At 40.1% G+C, this 20,965-nt stretch overlaps 1 protein-coding gene across 1 annotated transcript in view; it reads left to right on the top strand.

Moving 5' to 3' along the window:
- The window catches only part of snx29 (sorting nexin 29), a 200,577-nt gene that overhangs the window by 112,654 nt on the left and 66,958 nt on the right, over window positions 1–20,965 (top strand). Inside the window, exons 16-17 of the mRNA XM_051939780.1 lie at window positions 17,053–17,169; window positions 20,702–20,757. Of these exons, the coding sequence (XP_051795740.1) occupies window positions 17,053–17,169; window positions 20,702–20,757 (173 nt within the window). The remainder of the gene's footprint in view (window positions 1–17,052; window positions 17,170–20,701; window positions 20,758–20,965) is intronic.

The following is a 20,965-nucleotide window of genomic DNA, read 5'->3' as shown; positions in this document are numbered from 1 at the left end:
TCACTTTCTCCTGATTTCAAAATGCAATAATGAAATTATGGCATCTTTAGATTGATCATTTATCAGTAAAAATGTCATAGCAGTATGAAAACTTCATGTTCCTGCTATGGAGCTCCTATATGTGCATGTATGTTAAAGCTGTGGCACTCATCTCTGCTGCCTTTAGGGCTCAGTGGGGAAGTGATTGCTGAAGTTTTCTCTGTTGCTACTGATGCTCTGCAGGAGGAAAGTAAGGTTTGTTAAAAGCAATCCTGACTTGATTAGCTAATTTTTCCCTCTTAACTTTATAATCTGTTTGGTAAGCAGATCTCCCTTTATCTTACTCTGCTTGTTATTTCATTCTCACTTGGTGCTTATGCAATTTATTTTAAAAACAGTGGCAGATTTATCATTGGAACATCTCAGCAGATTTTAAAGTAAAACAAGAAAAAAGCCATTTCTCATTTTTTTGCCCACATTTATTGTGTCTGGGTTTGGTTGGTACAAAAGACTTTGTTGCAATAAAACCTGGTTTTGATTTATGGAACGCTACAACAGGATAGTATCTATGGAGAAACAGGTTTCTTGGACTAAATGAGACCCAGTAACTGTTCATAAAATCAAGTGGACAGAGCTATCAGTACCAGCTAGTCTAAAGTTTCTTATCTAGGAAGTCTAGAATTTTCTCCTAAGCCCCTACAACCTACATTGCTGGGGTCGAGACAACACCCTGACATGACCACTGTGTCAGAGAAGATTATATTTGGGGCTGAAGGCAATAGTATCTTATGGTTCCAAGCGGGTGGTTCGTTTGGAACTTGCTGTCACCTGGTATGACCAGATAGAAGAGGCCTACAAGCATAAAATGCCAAGATTCCTGGAACTGGTAGGAGAATGTAGAAGGTGTGGGCTTAAGGCCATTAAACCCATTGAGGTGACCTGCAGAGGCTTTGCAAGGAAGCGTCTACGTCCGAGCTTCCTTGGTGTTGCAGGGAAGAAGAGCCACCAAGACCATCGCTGAATCTGCAGCAAAACCTTTTAGGTGGATCAAGAGTGGTCAACCATGGTGCAGCACACCACGTGGACACAAGCCGGGGACTGATCACCCCCAACTGGCACACCCAGGTGAGGGATTCAGTGATCTAAGACCCGAAACACCCAGTGACCCTGGTTTTATCTCGGATGATCACACCGCACCATCTGGTGTTTAAAAAAATTGCCTGAAGTGATTGTTGCTGGCAAATGCTGTCAGCTGTAATCAGCAAGCTTAGTAAAGTAATATTACCTCCATGAGCTAATAGACATGTGAGAGGGGTTTAAAATATGCACTTAAAAGTAATATACATGATGGCCTGCTCAAGCCTGAGCCCAGAGCTGCAGGCTACAGACAAAATGTCACCAGCTCGTGTAGTTGTGCTGAAGTGTTGCATTAGTTTGTACTTTGAAACTGGGTATTTTTGCTTATCATTTAGGTGTATCACAAGAGAAAGAGTTTTTTTTTTTTTTTTTAAATGGGGAGTGACTAATGTGTTTGACAGACATAATGTTAAGTTGGGTAACACAGGCTGGGCTGCTTGAGCTCAACAGAGCTGGAAATGTTTGCCTAAACCCTGATTAGGGCTGCAACTAATGATTATTTTCATTGTGGATTAGTCGGTCTGCAAAATGTCAGAAAATGGTGAAAATGTTAATTAGTGTTTCTCAGCTTGACATCCTCAAATGCCTTGTTTTGTCCATAATCCAAAGATATTCAGTTTGCTGTCACAGAGGAGGATAGAAACCAGAAAATAGTCACATTTCAGAGGCTGAAATCTGAGACTTAGGAACTCAAAGAAATGAATCCATTACTAGAACAGTAGGAGATTATTTCATTTCATTTAATAGTTGACAACTAATCAATTACCGTTGTAGCCCTGTCCCTAATAGCATCCAGGAACAACTTGGTGAAATCTACATGATAGATAGCAAGTATAGAAGGGACCTTTTTAAAATGTATCTGTTAATCACAGATAAATGAAGCTAATACATTTTTGGCCTTACAAGTAATGCTTTGTAACCTCTGTTGGTAGTAGACTGGTTAAAAGAGCATGCTACCAATGCACCTTCTGTTAGATATGTCAAATTTTAGGTTGCGCTTTTAATCAATTTGTTACACTTTTGCTTTTGTATTTTTGATTTATGAAAAGTTCAAAGGGACACGCAACTCCCTAAACACTGAAAATGCGTAACTGCACTTTTGCTACTGACACATTTACTTTAATTCTCAGAGATATATCTGCTGCTTGTCCACTACAGAACAAACCTCAATCAGTCTTTGAGAGTGATTGAAAAAAAGACATGCGTGAAAATATTTATCATGTGCCGCCATAATCCATAACTACCAGCTGGTCTTCTTCTTCTTAATCTGCTATCTTCTTCCAGGCAAAGTCCTGTCAATGTACATTAAAGTCTTGGCTTTTAATAATGAAACTGACAACTTTTAAAATGTAAACCTAATCTTAATCTGTCCAAAATGCTTTTGGCACGCGTAGAGTGTGAGAACATTGATTTAAAGAGGGCTTTGGTTCATTAAATGTTCATCTGCATGTGATGAAAACACCCCAAAATGAAAGCTGACAGACTGTACTTTAACATTGTCATCACCACAGCATATCAAAGTAACACTACATAGCTACAAACTGTGCGATCCAAGTCCTCATGGATCTCGCTGTGACAAAGACAGACGTCTGTACCATGCGCCAGATTTAGCCTTTTCTATAAACTCCCATTTCTGTCTTTTCTATTGGTCCATCTGCCGCTCTCATGCGCTCACACTTCTTAGCTCATCCCTCTCTCTATGTTTTTTTCCACCTCAGCTCGGAGTGGACAGCACAGCTTGTGATGTCTATATTGGTCCTCTTTCTTTTTTTCCCCGTCTCTCAGCCACGTCTCTTTCTGTTAAGGAGCAGCTGTGCTGAAGTGAGTCAGAGGCGCCGATAGAGACACAAGCTGCATTTAGATTTACAAAGTAACCCAGTGTTGGCCATATTATGGGAGAGGTCTGGCCCAGGTTAAGATGTTTAAATGAACCTTTGATACCCTTTCATTGGGACTCCTATCTGCCATGAATAATAATAGAAAAACATCAAAGATTTTTCCTTTCATGTCAAGGTGTCCTGCCCACTATGAAATCAGCCTGGTTGTAATAGGAACACTATGAACTGCCTTCCATTAGCATTTATGTAACATCACAGCACCTGATAACATTTCCTGAAGATGGGAGAATTTAATTTTAAAGAAACGTTTCAGATGAACGGTCAGGATTTAATTTATGGAAGTATTACATCAAATATTTTTCAAAAGAGTATTTACATCAGAGGGAATTAAATGAGGCTTTTGAACTATATTTTGAGGAGAAAAATGAAACACTTGAGCACTAGTGGAGTGGTTTGTACTGTCGTCTCACAGTAAGAAGGTTGTGGGTATGAATCTGCTGGTTGGTTGGGGGCTTTCTGTGTTGAATTTGAATGCTTTTTTGTGTCTTTGTGGGTTTCTCTTGGTTTCATTCCTCCTATAGTTCAAAGATGTGCATGGTAGGTTATTTGGTGAGTCTAAATTGGCCCTAAATGTGACTCTAAACGTGCATGGTGGCTTTGTGTGAGCTGTACGATGGACTGCTACATGGAGGATCCATCTCCCAGTGAGCTCCTGTAGGATACAGCAAATGTAATTACTAAATGGATGGATATAAATTAAACATGAAAAGTAATACTAAACAGAATAGATAATGTTCATGCCTGATCATCATCTTTCTCAGTCATGTTTCCAGTTGTTCTCGCCTTTCAAGTTTTGCAATAGAAGCAAAAATTGTCGGAAAAATTATTGTTAAAGCTGTTTATGTTTTCCTAATGTTGCCCCAAGGGAAGCAAACAGCTTCGACTGTCAACTTTGTGGGTGAAATATATTAATGTGGACATTGTAAACATTGAATAAATCAAATAAATATGAGCTGTGTCAAATGGTAAATGTGCAAATGCGTGTAGAAAGGATGCTTCTGTCAGTTCTTCAGTAATCAAAGCTTTCATGTCACGCTGCCACTCAACTGCCTCCACTTCATCTGAAACCCATTTAAAATCAAGTATGAAAAGAATGGAGATGTCTGAGTGCGCTTAATCACAGTGCACCCTGTTGGAGTCCAGACGCAGAGGCCTTGATGGAGGCTTCCACATCTATTATCAATAGCAACTACTAAATTGGATTTATTCATTAAAACTCAAATAACAGCTTTCGATGTTATGAAGTCAAAAATCATCCAAAACCCATGCTGAATTTTAAGTAGAACACAACTAACATGAGCATGCTAGGATTGTTGTACAAGTATTTATGTATAATTACACTGAAGATCTGAAAATTACTACTTTGGTTGGATAAAGAAAAACAGAAAATATGCAGGTACAGCTTGCCCACTGTCCTGTTCGTGACCTCCAAGAAGACAGCTCTCCACATCCTCTCATCTTGTCTTGATGAGTTTTCATGTTCTCTCCCTCCTCTTGACCTCATTTTGCTCCGTGCTTTTCATCGTACATGTTCCATCTAATTAAGGTTACTAGGTTTTGGATCAGCCATACTACTGCCTCTGTTGCTCTCCTTTCCTCTCTGTGTCTCTCTTTTTTGAGGGGTTCAGCTCAGCCGGGGGTTTCTTACACTTTTTATTCAGGCCAGCATCAGCTTGGCTCAGATCAGATCATACACTGGGGGAAAGAAAGAGGCACAGAGAGGTTCTGTGGCGATGGGAAGAGGAGGATAAGACATTATCCTCCTCCTAGAAATTGTGTGTATCTGTGTTCTTATGAGCAGTGATAGCAGAGGGTGTTTATGTGGTCAGCATCACTTGGGTGGCAGTTAGCTGTGATGACTCCAGCAGTGCCGACAGTTGATTCATACTAAACCAGCGCTGCAGGCCTGACAAAGTGTCTGATAGCAAACAAGTACTTGTATCAGTGCCTCTCTTCAGTCCCATTTTCAGTGATTTTAGGTTGTGAACCTGATCTTATGTGAGATATTTTACCTCTGAACATGCTGCAGATCAGACAGTATTCACTATTATGCATTTAAAGACGCCTTCAGATGTTTTTTTTTAACTTTGCCGAAATGTCTGTATGTGTTTTTTATGAGCAGTCCATATCCTGACCAAGCGTTTCCTTTGTGAAACAGCAGGGTACTGATGACACTTAAAAAAAACAAAAACAAACATGTACTCAGCCTTCCTTGAGTTTCGTATGTAGCAAACCTAAAGAAACGATCCTGTGTACTTGCAGGGTCTGTCTGCTTCAGAATTGGTTTCTGGTTTCGAGCATCCATCCATCCATTATCTGTACACTGCTTGATTCTCATTAGGGTCGTGGGTAGGGATGGGAATTGATAAGAATTTAGCGATTCCGATTCCATTATTGATACTGCTTATCGATCCGATTCCTTATCGATTCTCTTATCGATTCTCATTGGGTGAGGGCATGAAAAAATACAGATGGGTTTGTTTGCTTTGACTCTTGAGCAGATAACAGAAAATATGCAACAAATTAACCTACCGAAATTCAGGGGCATCTACTGTGGCAAAAGGATGTAAACCCTTCACCACAAATCTGGTCACTGCTCGGTGACATTCATTTATCCTCGCCTCTGTCATTTTAGTCCTCCCTGCCTTGATGAAAGGGGTTGCTAAAGGTGCATGAGAGCTACTCGCTACAACCTCCGAGCCAGAGTGAGAGCCAGCATCTGAGCCAGCATGGCTCAGGCCGTCATCATCGTCATCTAAAATATAATTCCTGGAGATAGGCAATATTCATATGGTGAAATGAAGTTAACTGCGCTAGCATAAACACAATGTACAGGACCTGGAGGAGTTTATCGTTACCTTCGACATGTAAAGCAGACGACGCCGAGATGTTAGCTCCGCTCCTGCTTTTACCTGAATGAGGCTCACCTGCGCTAAGTAGCGTATCAAACGCGGTACATTTCCGCAAACTAATTGAATGCTGGTTGGACAGATGTTTGAGCACATTGGAAGTATTTCCGCCCTTTGACGAAATTGAATCATTGCAAGTGTTGCAAGTAGCCTTGGTGTCGTCTTTACGAGTGAAATATAGCCACACTTTTGAGTGCTTCTGCCGGGACGCCATGTTGGCAAAGTCCAGAACCTGCGTGTGACGTCATCACGTTTTTGCGACGTAAGAGGAATCAATAAGCGGAATCATCGGGCAAGTAAACAAATGATTCTTAGGAATCGAATTACTGGGAACCGGTTCTCAAAAAGAACCGTTTTTCGATTCCCATCCCTAGTCGTGGTGGGGCTGGAGTCTATCTCAGCTGACTAAGGGTGAAGGCGGGGGACATCCTGGACAGGTCAAAAGTCTGTCACAGGGCTACACATAGAGACAAACAGTCACACTCACATTCACGCTTTCAGACAATTTAGAATCACCTCAGCATGTTTTTGGACTGTGGGAGGGAGCCGGAGCACCCAGTTAGAACCCACACATGCACAGGGAGAACACGCAAACTTCATACAGAAAGACCCCAGATCCAGGCTGGGACACAATCCAGGGATTGTGAGGTGATGGTGGTAACTACCAAGCCACTATGCTGCCCCACAGAATAGAGGTATAGATAATATATATCAATATTCACAGTTACTTGTATGACAAGTAATAGTCAGTAAAGGTTTCCTGATTGTGACAGCCATTCTTCCAACAGCTGTTAGAGCTTCCAGATATGTGTGCTCTAACCTTGATAATACTTGCCATAACATAATTACAAAAACCTTGACTTCATTCAGCCTCTTACACAACTTGGCTGTGATTTGGCTACGCCAGAGAGGAAAGAGGGTTTTTGCATATCACACATGCTTGTATTTCAGTGTCATTTGCAAAGAGTTGTTTTCGCTTTCACTTTATGTCACTTTATGCTAATTGCATCGTTTTTGATTTTGTGTTGTAAAACAGTAACTCATAAAGTCACAGGTGGTAATATTTACTGCAGAGCTTTCTCAATATTAATTACACTGGAAGAGAATGTGTTAAAATCAGTCAGATCATGGCAATGTTTTCCTTTTACAGCTTTAGCTCTCTTAGTCTCACTTGGTATGCTGTGAATCAGTACAAATCACACCAATTCCAGAAAATGAAATGTACTGCAAGAGAAACATGTTCAGCCCTAAATAAACATGGTCTGAATTTCAGTCCAATCTTGGACTTGTTCTGCTAATTAAATGAGAATATGTTACTTTAATTAGCTTTATTACAAAATTGTCATTCGCAAAGGTAGGTTGTCTTTCAGTGTTTTTGCTGGATAATTTTTAAAATCTGATTTCCACAGCTTCTAGTAAATGCAATGCACTGTGGCCCTGTTTACCCCTGCACAGGAAAATCTAATTGCTTGCTACATAATTTCATTTCTTCAAAGTGAGCAATTATAAACTTTGGCTTTAGTTAAATGAACATACTTTGTGAAGTACTGCCTCTGTTCATAGTTTCTCACATTTTGCGTAGTTTTGGCTCAAGTTACCACCAGGAACTGTCAAACGCATCACAATATGTGCTAGCATGCATGAGATACAGACAAAAAATAGACAAAATGGAGACCCACCAATGAAAACATTCCTCTATTGTAGAGATGTTAATGATTAATTGTTAACCAGTTAATTGCCGTCGATGATTTAACCGAATAAAATCTATTAACCGAGGCAGAAGGCAGAAATAGTTGTTAAATGAACAGTTTTGCGATTTTTATTTTAGTTTTGGTGTGTTTGATGTTTAATTGTTGTTGATGGCTAAAGTGGTTTTTAGTGTTTGTGTGGCTGAGAACATTTAGTTAGCAATGGGCCACCATGACAGAGGCTTCTGTGGCACTTAATAGCTTCCAGTCACTGTTCTTGTGAAGAAAATAAGCCCAGATTTACCGAACAGCTTCCCTGTTCTCAACTGGCCAGTAAAGATGAACAGACATGGTAGGATACATGAAGTGTCCATCGTTAAATGGCTTCATCTGCACATGGAAAAAATGGCTGATAAGGTTAAGAAAATATTTTAAAAATTGCATCCCTCCTCCGTAACGCTACTTGTGGTCAAAATCCGTAGAGGGAATATATAAATAAAAGTTTTTTAGTTTCTGAGCAGTGAATTGCACCTTTCTCAGAGGACTCCACATACACTGATTATAGTGATTTGTAAACATGTTGGTGATTCTGCTCACCACAGGCCCTCAGGCAGGACGTCGCAGCACATTCTGGTTACATATAACATGGTGTTGGGAGTTCCCTGCATGGCGCATCCAACTGTGGATAGGTTGTAGCCTAAAGCTCACTACATCTGCTTCTCAGACGTCTACTTTGCAGACTTGTTGAGCTGTCAGGGTTTTTTTTTTGTTGTGTTGATTGTACGGTTCCACACTGAAATCTTTACAACTTGAAACTTCACCGGCATGAAGGAGATTGTCAGCCAGTCCATCAACTTCAGGACGAACAAGTTACCGTTTAGGTTGTGAGAGTCAGGAGGGAAAGCTCAGTGAAAGCAGACACACATGCTATACACACGTGGACAAAATTGTTGGTACCCCTCAGTTAAAGAAGGAAAAACCCACAATTCTCACTGAAATCACTTGAAACTCACAAAAGTAACAATAAATAAAAATTTATTGAAAATTAAATAATCAAAATCAGCCATCACTTTTGAATTGTTGATTAACATAATTATTTAAAAAAACAAACTAATGAAATAGGGCTGGACAAAAATGATGGTACCCATAACTTAATATTTTGTTGCACAACCTTTTGAGGCAATCACTGCAATTAAACGATTTCTGTATTTGTCAATGAGCGTTCTGCAGCTGTCAACAGGTATTTTGGCCCACTCCTCATGAGCAAACAGCTCCAGTTGTCTCAGGTTTGATGGGTGTCTTCTCCAAATGGCATGTTTCAGCTCCTTCCACATATGTTCAATGGGATTCAGATCTGGGCTCATAGAAGGCCACTTTAGAACAGTCCAACGCTTTTCTCTCAGCCATTCTTGGGTGTTTTTGGCTGTGTGTTTTGGATCGTTGTCCTGTTGGAAGACCCATGACCTGCGACTGAGACCAAGCTTTCTGACACTAGGCAGCACATTTCTCTCCAGAATGCCTTGATAGTCTTCAGATTTCATCGTACCTTGCACACTTTCAAGACACCCTGTGCCAGATGCAGCAAAGCAGCCCCAAAACATTACTGAGCCTCCTCCATGTTTCACCGTAGGGACAGTGTTCTTTTCTTCGTATGCTTGGTTTTTGAGTCTATGAACATAGAGTTGATGTGCCTTACCAAAAAGCTCCAGTTTGGTCTCATCTGTCCAAAGGACATTCTCCCAGAAGCTTTGTGGCTTGTCAACATGCATTTTTGCAAATTCCAGTCTGGCTTTTTTATGAGTTTTTTTCAGCAGTGGTGTCCTCCTTGGTCGTCTCCCATGAAGTCCACTTTGGCTCAAACAACGACGAATGGTGCGATCTGACACTGATGTACCTTGGCCTTGGAGTTCACCTTTAATTTCTTTGGAGGTTGCTCTGGGCTCTTTGGATACAATTCCAACGATCCGTCTCTTCAATTTGTCATCAATTTTCCTCTTGCGGCCACGTCCAGGGAGGTTGGCTACTGTCCCGTGGGTCTTGAACTTCTGAATAATATGAGCCACTGTTGTCACAGGAACTTCAAGCTGTTTAGAGATGGTCTTATAGCCTTTACCTTTAAGATGTTTGTCTATAATTTTTTTTCGGATGTCCTGGGACAATTCTCTCCTTCGCTTTCTGTTGTCCATGTTCAGTGTGGTACACACCTTTTCACCAAACAGCAGGGTGACTACTTGTCTCCCTTTAAATAGGCAGACTGACTGATTATGAGTTTGGAAACACCTGTGATGTCAATTAAATGACACACCTGAGTTAATCATGTCACTCTGGTCAAATAGTTTTCAATCTTTTATAGAGGTACCATCATTTTTGTCCAGGCCTGTTTCATTAGTTTGTTTTTTTAAATAATTATGTTAATCAACAATTCAAAAGTAATGGCTGTTTTTGATTATTTAATTTTCAATAAATTTTTATTTATTGTTACTTTTGTGAGTTTCAAGTGATTTCAGTGAGAATTGTGGGTTTTTCCTTCTTTAACTGAGGGGTACCAACAATTTCGTCCACGTGTGTATATACTCATGTGAATATATAGTGACATGCCAATGCACAACTCTGCCCTTCTGTTATAATTTAATGTCTCTTTAGTTTGCTCATTAATTTTTGATGCTGTGCTGCATTTTCTGCAGCCATTACACGCCATTATTTGTCACGTTTTCTTTTTGTTCTTCTCATCTTTGTTGTTCATTGGCACAGTCACCTCCAAACCAAACTCATATCAACGCCCTTTAGCCTTTTAAATTTCCGTATTTCATTATACTAAACAGATTATATATATATATATATATATATATGTATATCTGTAATTAATTCCGTTACATGTGTATGGGACTTCTGAGGCCATTAATGAGCCATTGTCCTGCAGGTGTTTACTAGCTAATGCAGGCCTGAAGCGAGCCTTTGGGTGGCCTTGTTGAGAGAAAGGTCAGCTAGACGGTGGGAAAATGCCCACTGAGTAATGCCCATTGCATGTAAGGTCCAGATGTGAGTGAGTGAACACTGAGACCTGGTTGTGCATCCTAATGACCCTGCGTTAATAACAGTAGAGAATTTGGACTAAATTGGCAATGCTAGCACGTAGCTGCTGCTTAATACAGACCACCGTTGGGCGTGTTAAATTATCACACACACTCACACACACACTTCCACACGCATGCACCGTACTGAACACGTACACAGCCAGGGAATGACAAACTTATTAGCTCCCTCTCACTGAGAATTAATTGGGTTTCTTCACGCTTAAAATTAATTCCCTCTTTTATAATTTCCTGTTCAAGAGTTGTGGCAAAATATATGGAGGTGATGAATGGCTGGTGTGACAGTCAGAAGTGTTTTATGGTGTAAACACTGGTGTCCCGTTACTCTTCTCTGAGTGGAAAATGACCGGAGGTGACATGTGTCTGTTGGAGCTGGACTCAAGAAATCTGATTTAAAGTCCGCAGTGTGTGTTTGTGTGTCCTTTCCCTGTCATTCATCATGCTGTATTGCATTGCAGTTTTTATGACGAACATCAGGGTTCTTTTCAGGTTCCCAGGATACAGACAGACAGAAAGGAGGATTTGGGGGGATTCATTTTTGAGCTGGAATCAGTTATGTTTTATGTTCAGAGATTACCATCGGCTGTGTTTTATTGCTTTGGTGCACTTATCTGATCCTGTTATTTCTACTCGCTCAGTTGTTTAGGGACATTTATGTATTAACTGAGCACATCGTATGCCTGTTTAACCCTCTCAACCCCAAGCAGTTTCTGGGTGTTTGTTTGCTTCTGTCACATTTTCCGTCACTGTGCATGAATTTTTCAATGCAATGTGAAGACCTGCACCTCTATGGAAGCAGAACAGCCATGGCTAGATATAGAGGTAATTCAAAATATATTCTAAATTTCAAAAAAGAAAGCTGAATTGAATAGATTCTGTATTTTGCAACAAAGTAAAAAATAAAATAAAGTCTGTAAATCAACACAAAGAGCATTTTTCAGAGTCTACAATTAACTTAATTTAGCTCCAATTTAGCTGAAAAGGCCCAAAGTCTTTGCCTCATGACAGTTGGTCACAGCTGAGTCAAAATTCTGGCTACAAACAGTATACTTTTGACAATTCTTATAATGCGATAATAGAATAGTGAGAAATAGAAAAGTGATTCTGTCAACATATCCTTATTTTAGGCCTAGGTGTGGTTGTTTTTCCAAAATAAATTGAGAGTCACATGTTCAGTTCAAGCTGAAAATCGAATGACCATGGTTTTTTTGCAGTTTTTTTGCTATGAGAGGTTGTGCCATTGTCACATTTCTTTAAAGTGCCCAGTACTCCGCCAAGGCTGCTCAATCGTTTTTTTCATTTCTGACAGCTGAAATGATGAAAACAGTCGTTGCAGAAATCACAGCAACATAGAATGTAGCCATTTAATATAGATGTACCCACAAACAAAATGACCTTATGCTGAGCACAGGCGTGTGTTATGCACTGAATCGCGTGACCTAAATATGTAGCGGGGGGCAGGAATTGATGGGACTGGGAAACATTCCCATAATTTTATCAGTTGTTCCTTGTATAATTTCCGATGGGTCAGTCCCAATAAGTCATCAGCGGTTGATTTGTTGTAGGATTGCAACCATGTGATCGTCAGCAGGCAGCTGACGTAGCGTTGACTTACAGTGACACAATTATACAGAAATCCTTAACAAATCCATGGATCCAGACTATAAGCCGCATCACTGCCAAAATCTAGTCACTTGGTCCTTGTGTCATTTCTGACCTTCCCTGAAAATTTCATCCAAATCCGTTTGTCTCTGAATAATGTTGCGCATGGAAAGGCAACCACACAGACGGATCAATGTACGCCTATTGTTACATAACTCCACTGCGTTCCTTGGTGGAGTAAAAACAATGGTGTAGTTACATCTAGGCCTTCCTTTCATGGATTAAACTTCTAAAAATGTCACTTTGATACATAGAGATGAGTTGTTAGGCATTAAATCAATGACTGGATTGTGATTTTAAATGAAAAGTGGGAAATCAACAGTGGTCAAATGGATTCATCTGACACTGCCCGTATTTCTGATGAGTTTTCCTTAAAGTAAAATAAAATTTTCTTTTTCTCATTATTTTTCACTATTAAATAAAAGGGATACTTGTGGCTTTCAACAAGTGTCGAATGATCATTGCTCCAATCAGCTGCCGGGGACTGAAAGCCTGCTAGAGCCCCCAGACTCGTTGAAACTTATTTATTTTGTGGATGGATTGCCGCCTAAAGCGCTCAGTTTATACTTGACAGTGGAGAGATTTAACAGTCTGCCTGAGGAAACAGACATTGTTATTCACTTCAGAACTTTTGAGCTATGGTTAAACAATAATATCGAGAAACAAAGACAGGGAGACACACAAATCAAAGCAGAGCCTCCCTGTTGAAACTTTCCTTCCTTATGGCAGTTGTTGCTGAAATAGAGAAATTTCTAAGAATTCAGTCGCATCTAATTTCATGTCTGCTTATGGAGACAATCCTGGTTGTTGCTGTTATGTGTAAAATGATATTTAATGTGAATGGTTCTGTACTATAGTCATCTGATGTATCACAGTGAGTGAAGTCTACAATGTTACTCTGCCCATTGAACTCAATTAAGTGACATGTTTCTGTTTTGTCCAGTTTATTTAGCATTCTTTCTCTGTCCTCTCAGGCTTTTTGGCTTCCTTTAATGCAAAACTAATACATTCATTTATTTTCTTATCTAAATACTCAGCTTTTTCACCTTTTACTTTGGATTAAATATAGATTTGAACACTGTGGTGAGAAGTAACTGCAGCATGAGGAGGTTTTAGGACTTCTCTGATCACATTTAAAGCCAAACACCTTCTGATTCAGAGTGGCCTTGCTGTGTGGTGGTGAATACTGCAGGCGACAATCAAGACCAAGTCTGTGTACTCTTTTTCAATCAGGGCCACCATTATTGCTACTGAACACCTTGCTGGAGGAGTTAAGCTAGATAAAATTGCACCATCTTTTATATAACTTCTGAAATCTTAAGTTTTTTTTAATGTACCACATATGCACTTATCCAAATGCCAGCTTTTACTGTCAGTTTTTTTTTTAATCTCCCTAAATTATGGCCCGAGATCTCTGCATCACATTGCCTTTGAAAGTTTTAGTTTGGCCCAGTAGAAGACATTCAAATGTGAAGATCAAGGAGAAAGACTGGTTGTTATTTGTCTCAGAGGCAGACCACGCATCTACTGTTACTGCAGCCTTGCTTTGTGTTTTTTTTTTTTGAGAAGTGGTTGCCATGGTAACCGAACAGTCAATTTTATAACATTGTGGAACATTGCTTAATTGTGGTACGTCAAAACTCTAATGTAAGGTGCCGTTTGGAAGGCATCGGTAGTTTCTGACCTCACAACAGAGACTGTAATCCCCCTTTTAAAGGAGGAGTTCACACTTTCAAAGTCTGTCTTTCAACCAAATTCACATCCTTAAAGCAGATGAACTTTAAAACAGGTTTTGGTTGATGGAATTGTCCTGTCTTTCCATAACAGCTGAAGTCCTGTTTCTTCAGGTGTGACTCATGGTGTCTTATCTTGAAAGAAATATGTACAGGAGTCAGTTTCAAAAGACAGGAGAATTTAATCCTATTTGTTTAGTGTTTCAATTTGTCTTAAAACTGTATTAGACTGTGAAAATATGTAATAAGAAACTAAGAATATGCACCCTAAAATTGCATAAGTGATGCTATCATAGGTTTCTCTCTATCAAAGCAACTCAAAGCCATTAAAGATCAACATGGATACACATCTTTTAATACTTTATTGCTTGTTCTGGGAGAACTGAAATATGTCAAACGTAACAGCCCTGTTGGTGTTAGGGGTGTGTATTGTATGAGATGAGAGATGTACTTCAGTGAGCAGTTTCACACAAAAATAAATAGTGTTTTACTGTCTTTATGAGAACCTCTAATTTTCCTGACTTGCAAAATTATCTTTTAAATAAATTACCAAACATCATGTGTGTAATTCACAACAATTCAGACACAACATCTCACCTTTGATTACTGTCCCATGGGGCATGCGATGAGGGGATTTTGTCTCTTTTTGTGGCTCCAGCATGCAAAAATCGCTTTCCTTATACCCAGCAAATAAGGGTGTATCCTTGGAGCAAATCTCATTACAGTGACCAATACATGTTTCAGGGTGCATGCATTATGGGTAGGAAGAAAGAAAATCTATCCACCGGCTGAAGCTAATTAACGTGTTCCTATGTATTTTTTATTTAATCTCTAAAATCATACCAACAGGTTTTGGTTTCTCAGGCGTTTGTGTGTGGGAATGTTTCTTGGCTGGCAGCATTTACTTTCTGCATTGTCAGCACTGTGAGGTTGCCAGGTAATGAGCGGAGAGATATTTGGGAGGAATTGCCCCCGTTCACACGTACGCATCTATTTTTCTACATAAAAATGCAAAAAATACAACTAAATTGCTGTTGAGCGTAGCAAAACAACAAGTGATGATGTAACCATAACCCTCCAGTCATGATGGCCAGTTAGAGGCCTGAAAAAAAAAAGCTATTATTGATTGCAGTAGGCTACCGACAATTTAAGAAGGGGGGAATCAAGTGTGTGGACTGATTCTGATGCCTCTGTTCCTCAGTGTTATGGAAAAGTAACTGTACAAAAGCTGTTTTCAGTAACGTAGCACTGCATTTGTGTTTGGACAAAAAGCCAAAACACTTAGAAGAGCTACATCCTAAATAGTTCTTTGTGTGTGTTGATAGAGTCAGAGAATTAGCAAGAAAGACTGCATGGAAAGACATTGAGTTTGTCCTTTATGAAGATGAATAAAGCTGGAGCCAAAGAGAAAATCCAAATGTCTACTCGTGAAAGAAGCCTTAAACCTCAGTGGATTTAAAAATGTTATATCTGAGAAATGTAAAACTGTTGTCTATGTCGAAAATATAGTTTGCAATCGAACCAACATCAAAACCACTGTGAAAAAATGGTGCAGTGTCATTTATAATCACTAACATTAACAATAAAGTCAAAAATAGTCTAATTTAGAGTTGGATAAATAGTCTTTTCAAAATATACCTATATTTACAATAACTTTAATATTTTAAAAATTACATTTTTATCTTAATAATGCACGCTTGTATTCTAATAAATAATCCAGCCTCAATAGCCAGCTGGCCGACAGTCTAGCACAGGAACAACATACAGTACAGTTATAGTTACAGATTTAAAGTGTAATCCATTTACTGAAAAAAAACACGAACAGTTAAAGATGAGTTTGACTGATAGCATTATGTTTGTGTCAATTTTTTTATACACAGTGTTATCATGAAATCCTTTGGCCGCTACAACCAAGTAATAAATCTGCCATGACAGCCCGTACATAGTGATGCTAAAGTCTTGTTGCTTTCAGTGTAGCCTTTGTTTCAGATGAACCAAACTGCAGATTTTTTTTTTCACTGAATTATTATGGTAATACTAAATCTTACATACAGACTTGTATGAAAACTGAAATCTACTTTGACACCAAACTATGTTGTAAAATATTCAATGAACTCACCTTCAAGTTTAATATGATCACCAGCGCTGTTGTTGTTGCTGTTGCATAAGGAACCTTTCCTTCCCCCCTCTGCAAGGCAGCGTGTGGGCTCTTAAATAGGATGTGAATAAGATAATGTATGAAGGTTGCTGCTGCAGCCACAGAGCTGCTCAGCTCACCTGTCAGCCGGCAGCGACGCTCTGCCGTAGCGGCTGTGACAGCAGGTGTCCTCCATACAGCAGAGTGTGTGTCACGGCTGTCAGTCTCCTGACAGAGACCTGTCCACAGTGTCCAGCCTGGTTAGTCAGACAGGCTGGGAAATGAACACACACACACACACACACACACACACACACACACACACACACACACACACACACACACACACACACACACACACACACACACTGAATATCCTGGTCATATTTGCATGCACAGATGTGAGTAACACCACGTCAAGGTTAGTTTGCGCTGATGACAATTGAAAATCAGGCTGGAAGGAATCTGAATGCATAGAATATGAACTGGCTTCACCCTTTTCACTCTCTCTGTTTGTCTCTCCTCCCCCCTCCGTCCCTCCATCCCTTCTCTGTTTGACTGTTTCCCTGAATCCGTCCTGCTGTCAGCATCCATTATGTCACACCTGCCGTGCTTCAGCCTTTTGTGTGTTAAATAGAATCCAGGAATTTGTGTTTCTCAGTGCTCTCACACTATGCATAATGTTTGCATGATTTTATATTGTCCCTTTTTTCCTGCATAATTACATCTCATATAAATGTTGTGCTATACCGTTAAAAAATTTCAATGCTCTTTTGTGTGTTTTGTCCCTCTGTGTATGTGTTTGTGTGTGGTGCAGGTGGCCGAGATGCACGGTGAGTTGATAGAGTTTAATGAGCGCCTGTACCGCTCCCTCATGGCCAAAGACCACCTCATTGTCCAGATGAGACAGGAACTCATTGACCTGAGAGGACCGGTGAGTGACTGGAGACACACACACACACACACACACACACACACACACACACACACACACACACACACACACACACACACACACACACACACACAATAATGCCTCATCTGATTTATCTTCCTGCCTCCCCTCTCTGCCACCCTTCCACTTTCCTGCCTCTCCTCCTCCTGGTTTTGTTTGATTTTCATCTTCACTTCTTCTTGTTTGTTTTCGCTGCTGTCCTCTGCTCATTTTCCTCTGCAGTCCACCAATAATGGTTAACTGCACTCTCCTTGATGTAGGAAATATGCTTCTGCACCACAATTCCTATATATAGTATAGACCCTCCAGAAAAACGCGGACAAAAATCCTTGATTATGCGGGCTAAAATCCTCGATTATGTGGGCTAAAATCCGTGATTATGCGGGCTAAAATCCTTGGTTATGCGAATAAATATGCAGGGTTTTTATGCCATTTTATGCAGGGAAATTGCAGAAAGTTGCAAAGTATGCAAATAGTTGTGAAATATGCAAAAATATGCGCGATTTACCTGCCGTCTGGCTGCGGAGGGATGTGTCCTCTAATCAGACACTGGGACTGATGCGGGCTTACTGGACTGACAGCCTGTGCTCTGGGAGGGGGAGAAGCTCACAGCAACACCTGCTGCTTGTTGAGGACAGTAACCGCAAAATGATCCGAGTTTTCCTGTCAGTCTCCAAAACGGCAGAAAAAGTCGTTAGATTTGTGGCTAGTCGCTTTTGACAATAAAAGTTGCTAGGACGCTTTGGAAAGTCGCTAGATTTAGCGAGAAAGTCGCTAAGTTGGCAACACTGGCACCGCGCTTCTAGTGTGTGTGAATGCGCGAACTGATGACGTCAGGCTGGGCGTCACATAAAAACTCGCTCACAACTCCATTTATATTGGTTATAGTTTTCTCATTTTATACGGAAATTGTGAAATCAAGCGGGACCTGCATATTTCTGTTCTTTTTTCGTGGAAATGTGAGATTCTTGTGGGAATTATGTGCTGTTTTGCGGGGATTATGCGGCCTTTTGGGAAATAATTGACCCCCGCATAATCAGCGGCATTTTGGTGATTAATGCAGGAATTCGTGCGATCGCATAATCACGTTTTTCTGGAGGGTCTAATAGTATGTACCTCAGTGTGTCTTTCACATTTTCTTTTGTTGAGATTTAATTTTCTGCATTTCTATCCACTTCTTCTGTTAAAAGGGTTGGTCAACCAGTCTACTTTTCCTCTGCAGTTTCAAAGTTGTCCTCTGCAATAGCATAAACACAACAGAGAATGCCAGGTTGTGGTCATGCTCAGGAGAGCTTGAAGCAGTCTGGCCACACACACTCACAAACACACACACACATACAAGCTGCCCACCGTGTGAGTAGATACAGCTGCAGTGAAGGGAGCCCCCGGCTGAAGATAGGACCTCTTATCCCTCAGCTTCAGCCCTGCTCTGCTGGACTGCTTTCTCTGTGTGTGTGGTTGTGTGCATGTGTGTTTTTGTGTGTGTGTGTCCATCTGTGGCTCCTGATTGCTGCATGCTTCCTAAGAGCAGCTGCAGATGACCAAGCCTGGGTCACTTTCCTGCTTCTCTACCTCTCTGCCTCTTTTTCTGCAACCAGCTCTTCTGTTCCTTTGTGTGTGCCTGTCGGTGTGTGTGACTCTTGGAGGGTTTGATCAAAGTCTGGAGACTGGAAGCTCAACTGCAGGGTCTGTGTTTTAGCCCAGGTTTAGATAGGCTCTCTGGGAGAGCTGAGTCTGACAGGCCAGCACTGCAAAGAGGAAGACATTGGGAGAAGACAAATACACTCACTATTTTATTTCCATCACCTCAGAGAACATAACATTGACTTACATTCATTTCATGATGACTTACCCTAAACTCAACACAAATCCCCAAACTTACTATACCTTTAACTGAAGACTCCACACCCTAAAATGCAATTTATGACATGACGAGCCCATAAAATGAAATTAAGTCCCATCATCATGAGTGTATAAACAGATTTAGTTCTCCACAACATGAGTCAGACACTCTTTCCGTCTCTTTTTCACACAAAAACACTTTCTCATCCACAACACCAACAGCTGGCCCCGGCCGCGTGGTTCCCTCAAGGGACTTGGAAACATGCAAACAGTGAAACAAATCACAAGCTTGATGAATTTATGCCTACACTTTGACAGAACAGACTCCCAGTTGTGTGGAGGTCATCAGATGAGGGTAAGTGCAGCTACCCAGCAGTGTTACTGTATGTAACAGCAGCAGATAGTCATCAGCAATAATAGGCTCACACACACAACACATGCGTCCATATGGAGATGTTCCAGATGCGCAATCGACGTGAATAAACAGTATATTGCTTGTTTATTGTTTATTGCAGTGGTTCCCAACCTGTTTTTGAATTTACACGGGCTAATTAGATTAGCTCAAATGGCCCTTTCTCAACACCACCCTATGTGTTTCAAATTAGTTCAATTTGATCAGTTTTTAAGTGAACTTTATCAGGGATCTAGATAACGAAAGAAAATCTTACTTCTCTATAATTAACTATTCTATAACCAATTGATTGTAGAAATAAATTCTACACAATATCTCTAGATTATGTAATTTGATAATGTGACCAAAGTGCTCTGACTGCACTCAACCTGATTGTTGTATTAGCCAAAATGAATTGGAAAAAAACATTGTATCTGCAGTAAGTTAACCCTTTAAGCTTCAGTGTACCGCCGGCGGTACACCTACTAATTTGCATAGGAATTTCAAGAATGTCCGACGGGTGCAAACGCGATTATACAAACACTATACACCGATGGAAAGCTTAGATTCTCATGAATCCGCCGGTATAAACCACTTTCAGATGTGATTACCACAGCGGGTGAGAAAAACACATTTGTCCGACAAAAACAAATATTCATCCATCCGTTCTCTATACACGGCTTCAACGCACACAGCGCGACTCACATTTCCGGGTTTATTACACACACAAAAAAAGATTCCACAAAAAACGGCCATAATCCAACCTTTTACATCAGATGACACAAGCCAGTAAACTATTTTGTCCAAAACATGTCCTGAAGTCGGTATAAAATCCCCGAATCGGTCGTTTTCAAGGAAATGCACCCTCCGATGCGCGTCCAATATTCCCCGTATTTTTCGTAATTTTTTTTATTTAAAAATAGAATATTAGCGATTTTTTTGTACTGAAAACGGCTGGAATTGACTGAAGCTTAAAGGGTTAAATCATTTTAACCTGGTTGTTTCATACTTGGAGTGTTATGCCTCTTTTTATATGATTTCTGAAAATAAACTGTATCAACTGGTGATCCCAACACAACAACTATTGAGGAATACAATGTAGACAAGTTAAGTAAACATTATTAGAAGATATATATATATATATATATATATATATGTATGTATTCGTATGTATATTCTATGCTTTTTGTGTATGAGTTTGAAGTGTATGTGTAAAGAATGTCTCCCTTTTGTTCCTTACTCACGCTCCAGCGATCTCCTTCTCGCTCATTTTTCCAGGTTCCAGGTGATTTAAGCCAGACGTCAGATGACCCCAGCCTGTCAGATTTTGAGACGTATGAATATTTCTCTCTTACTTCTGCAATATCATTATATTCCTTTTGTTTTGTATTATACCTTGCAAGAGCTCCATCTCATCCACATGAAACATCTGATGTCTAAGTTATTCTTTCTCAATGAAATGACCCAGTTAGATTTTGAATTGTTCCACCAGAGTGAACTGTAATCCGCTGTAGCAGTCCAAGCGAAGTGCTCACAGACTGT

Source organism: Acanthochromis polyacanthus, chromosome 19 (assembly GCF_021347895.1).
Source record: "Acanthochromis polyacanthus isolate Apoly-LR-REF ecotype Palm Island chromosome 19, KAUST_Apoly_ChrSc, whole genome shotgun sequence".
NCBI classification, from domain to species: domain Eukaryota; kingdom Metazoa; phylum Chordata; class Actinopteri; family Pomacentridae; genus Acanthochromis; species Acanthochromis polyacanthus.
This window is presented reverse-complemented; position numbering and strand designations above follow the sequence as displayed.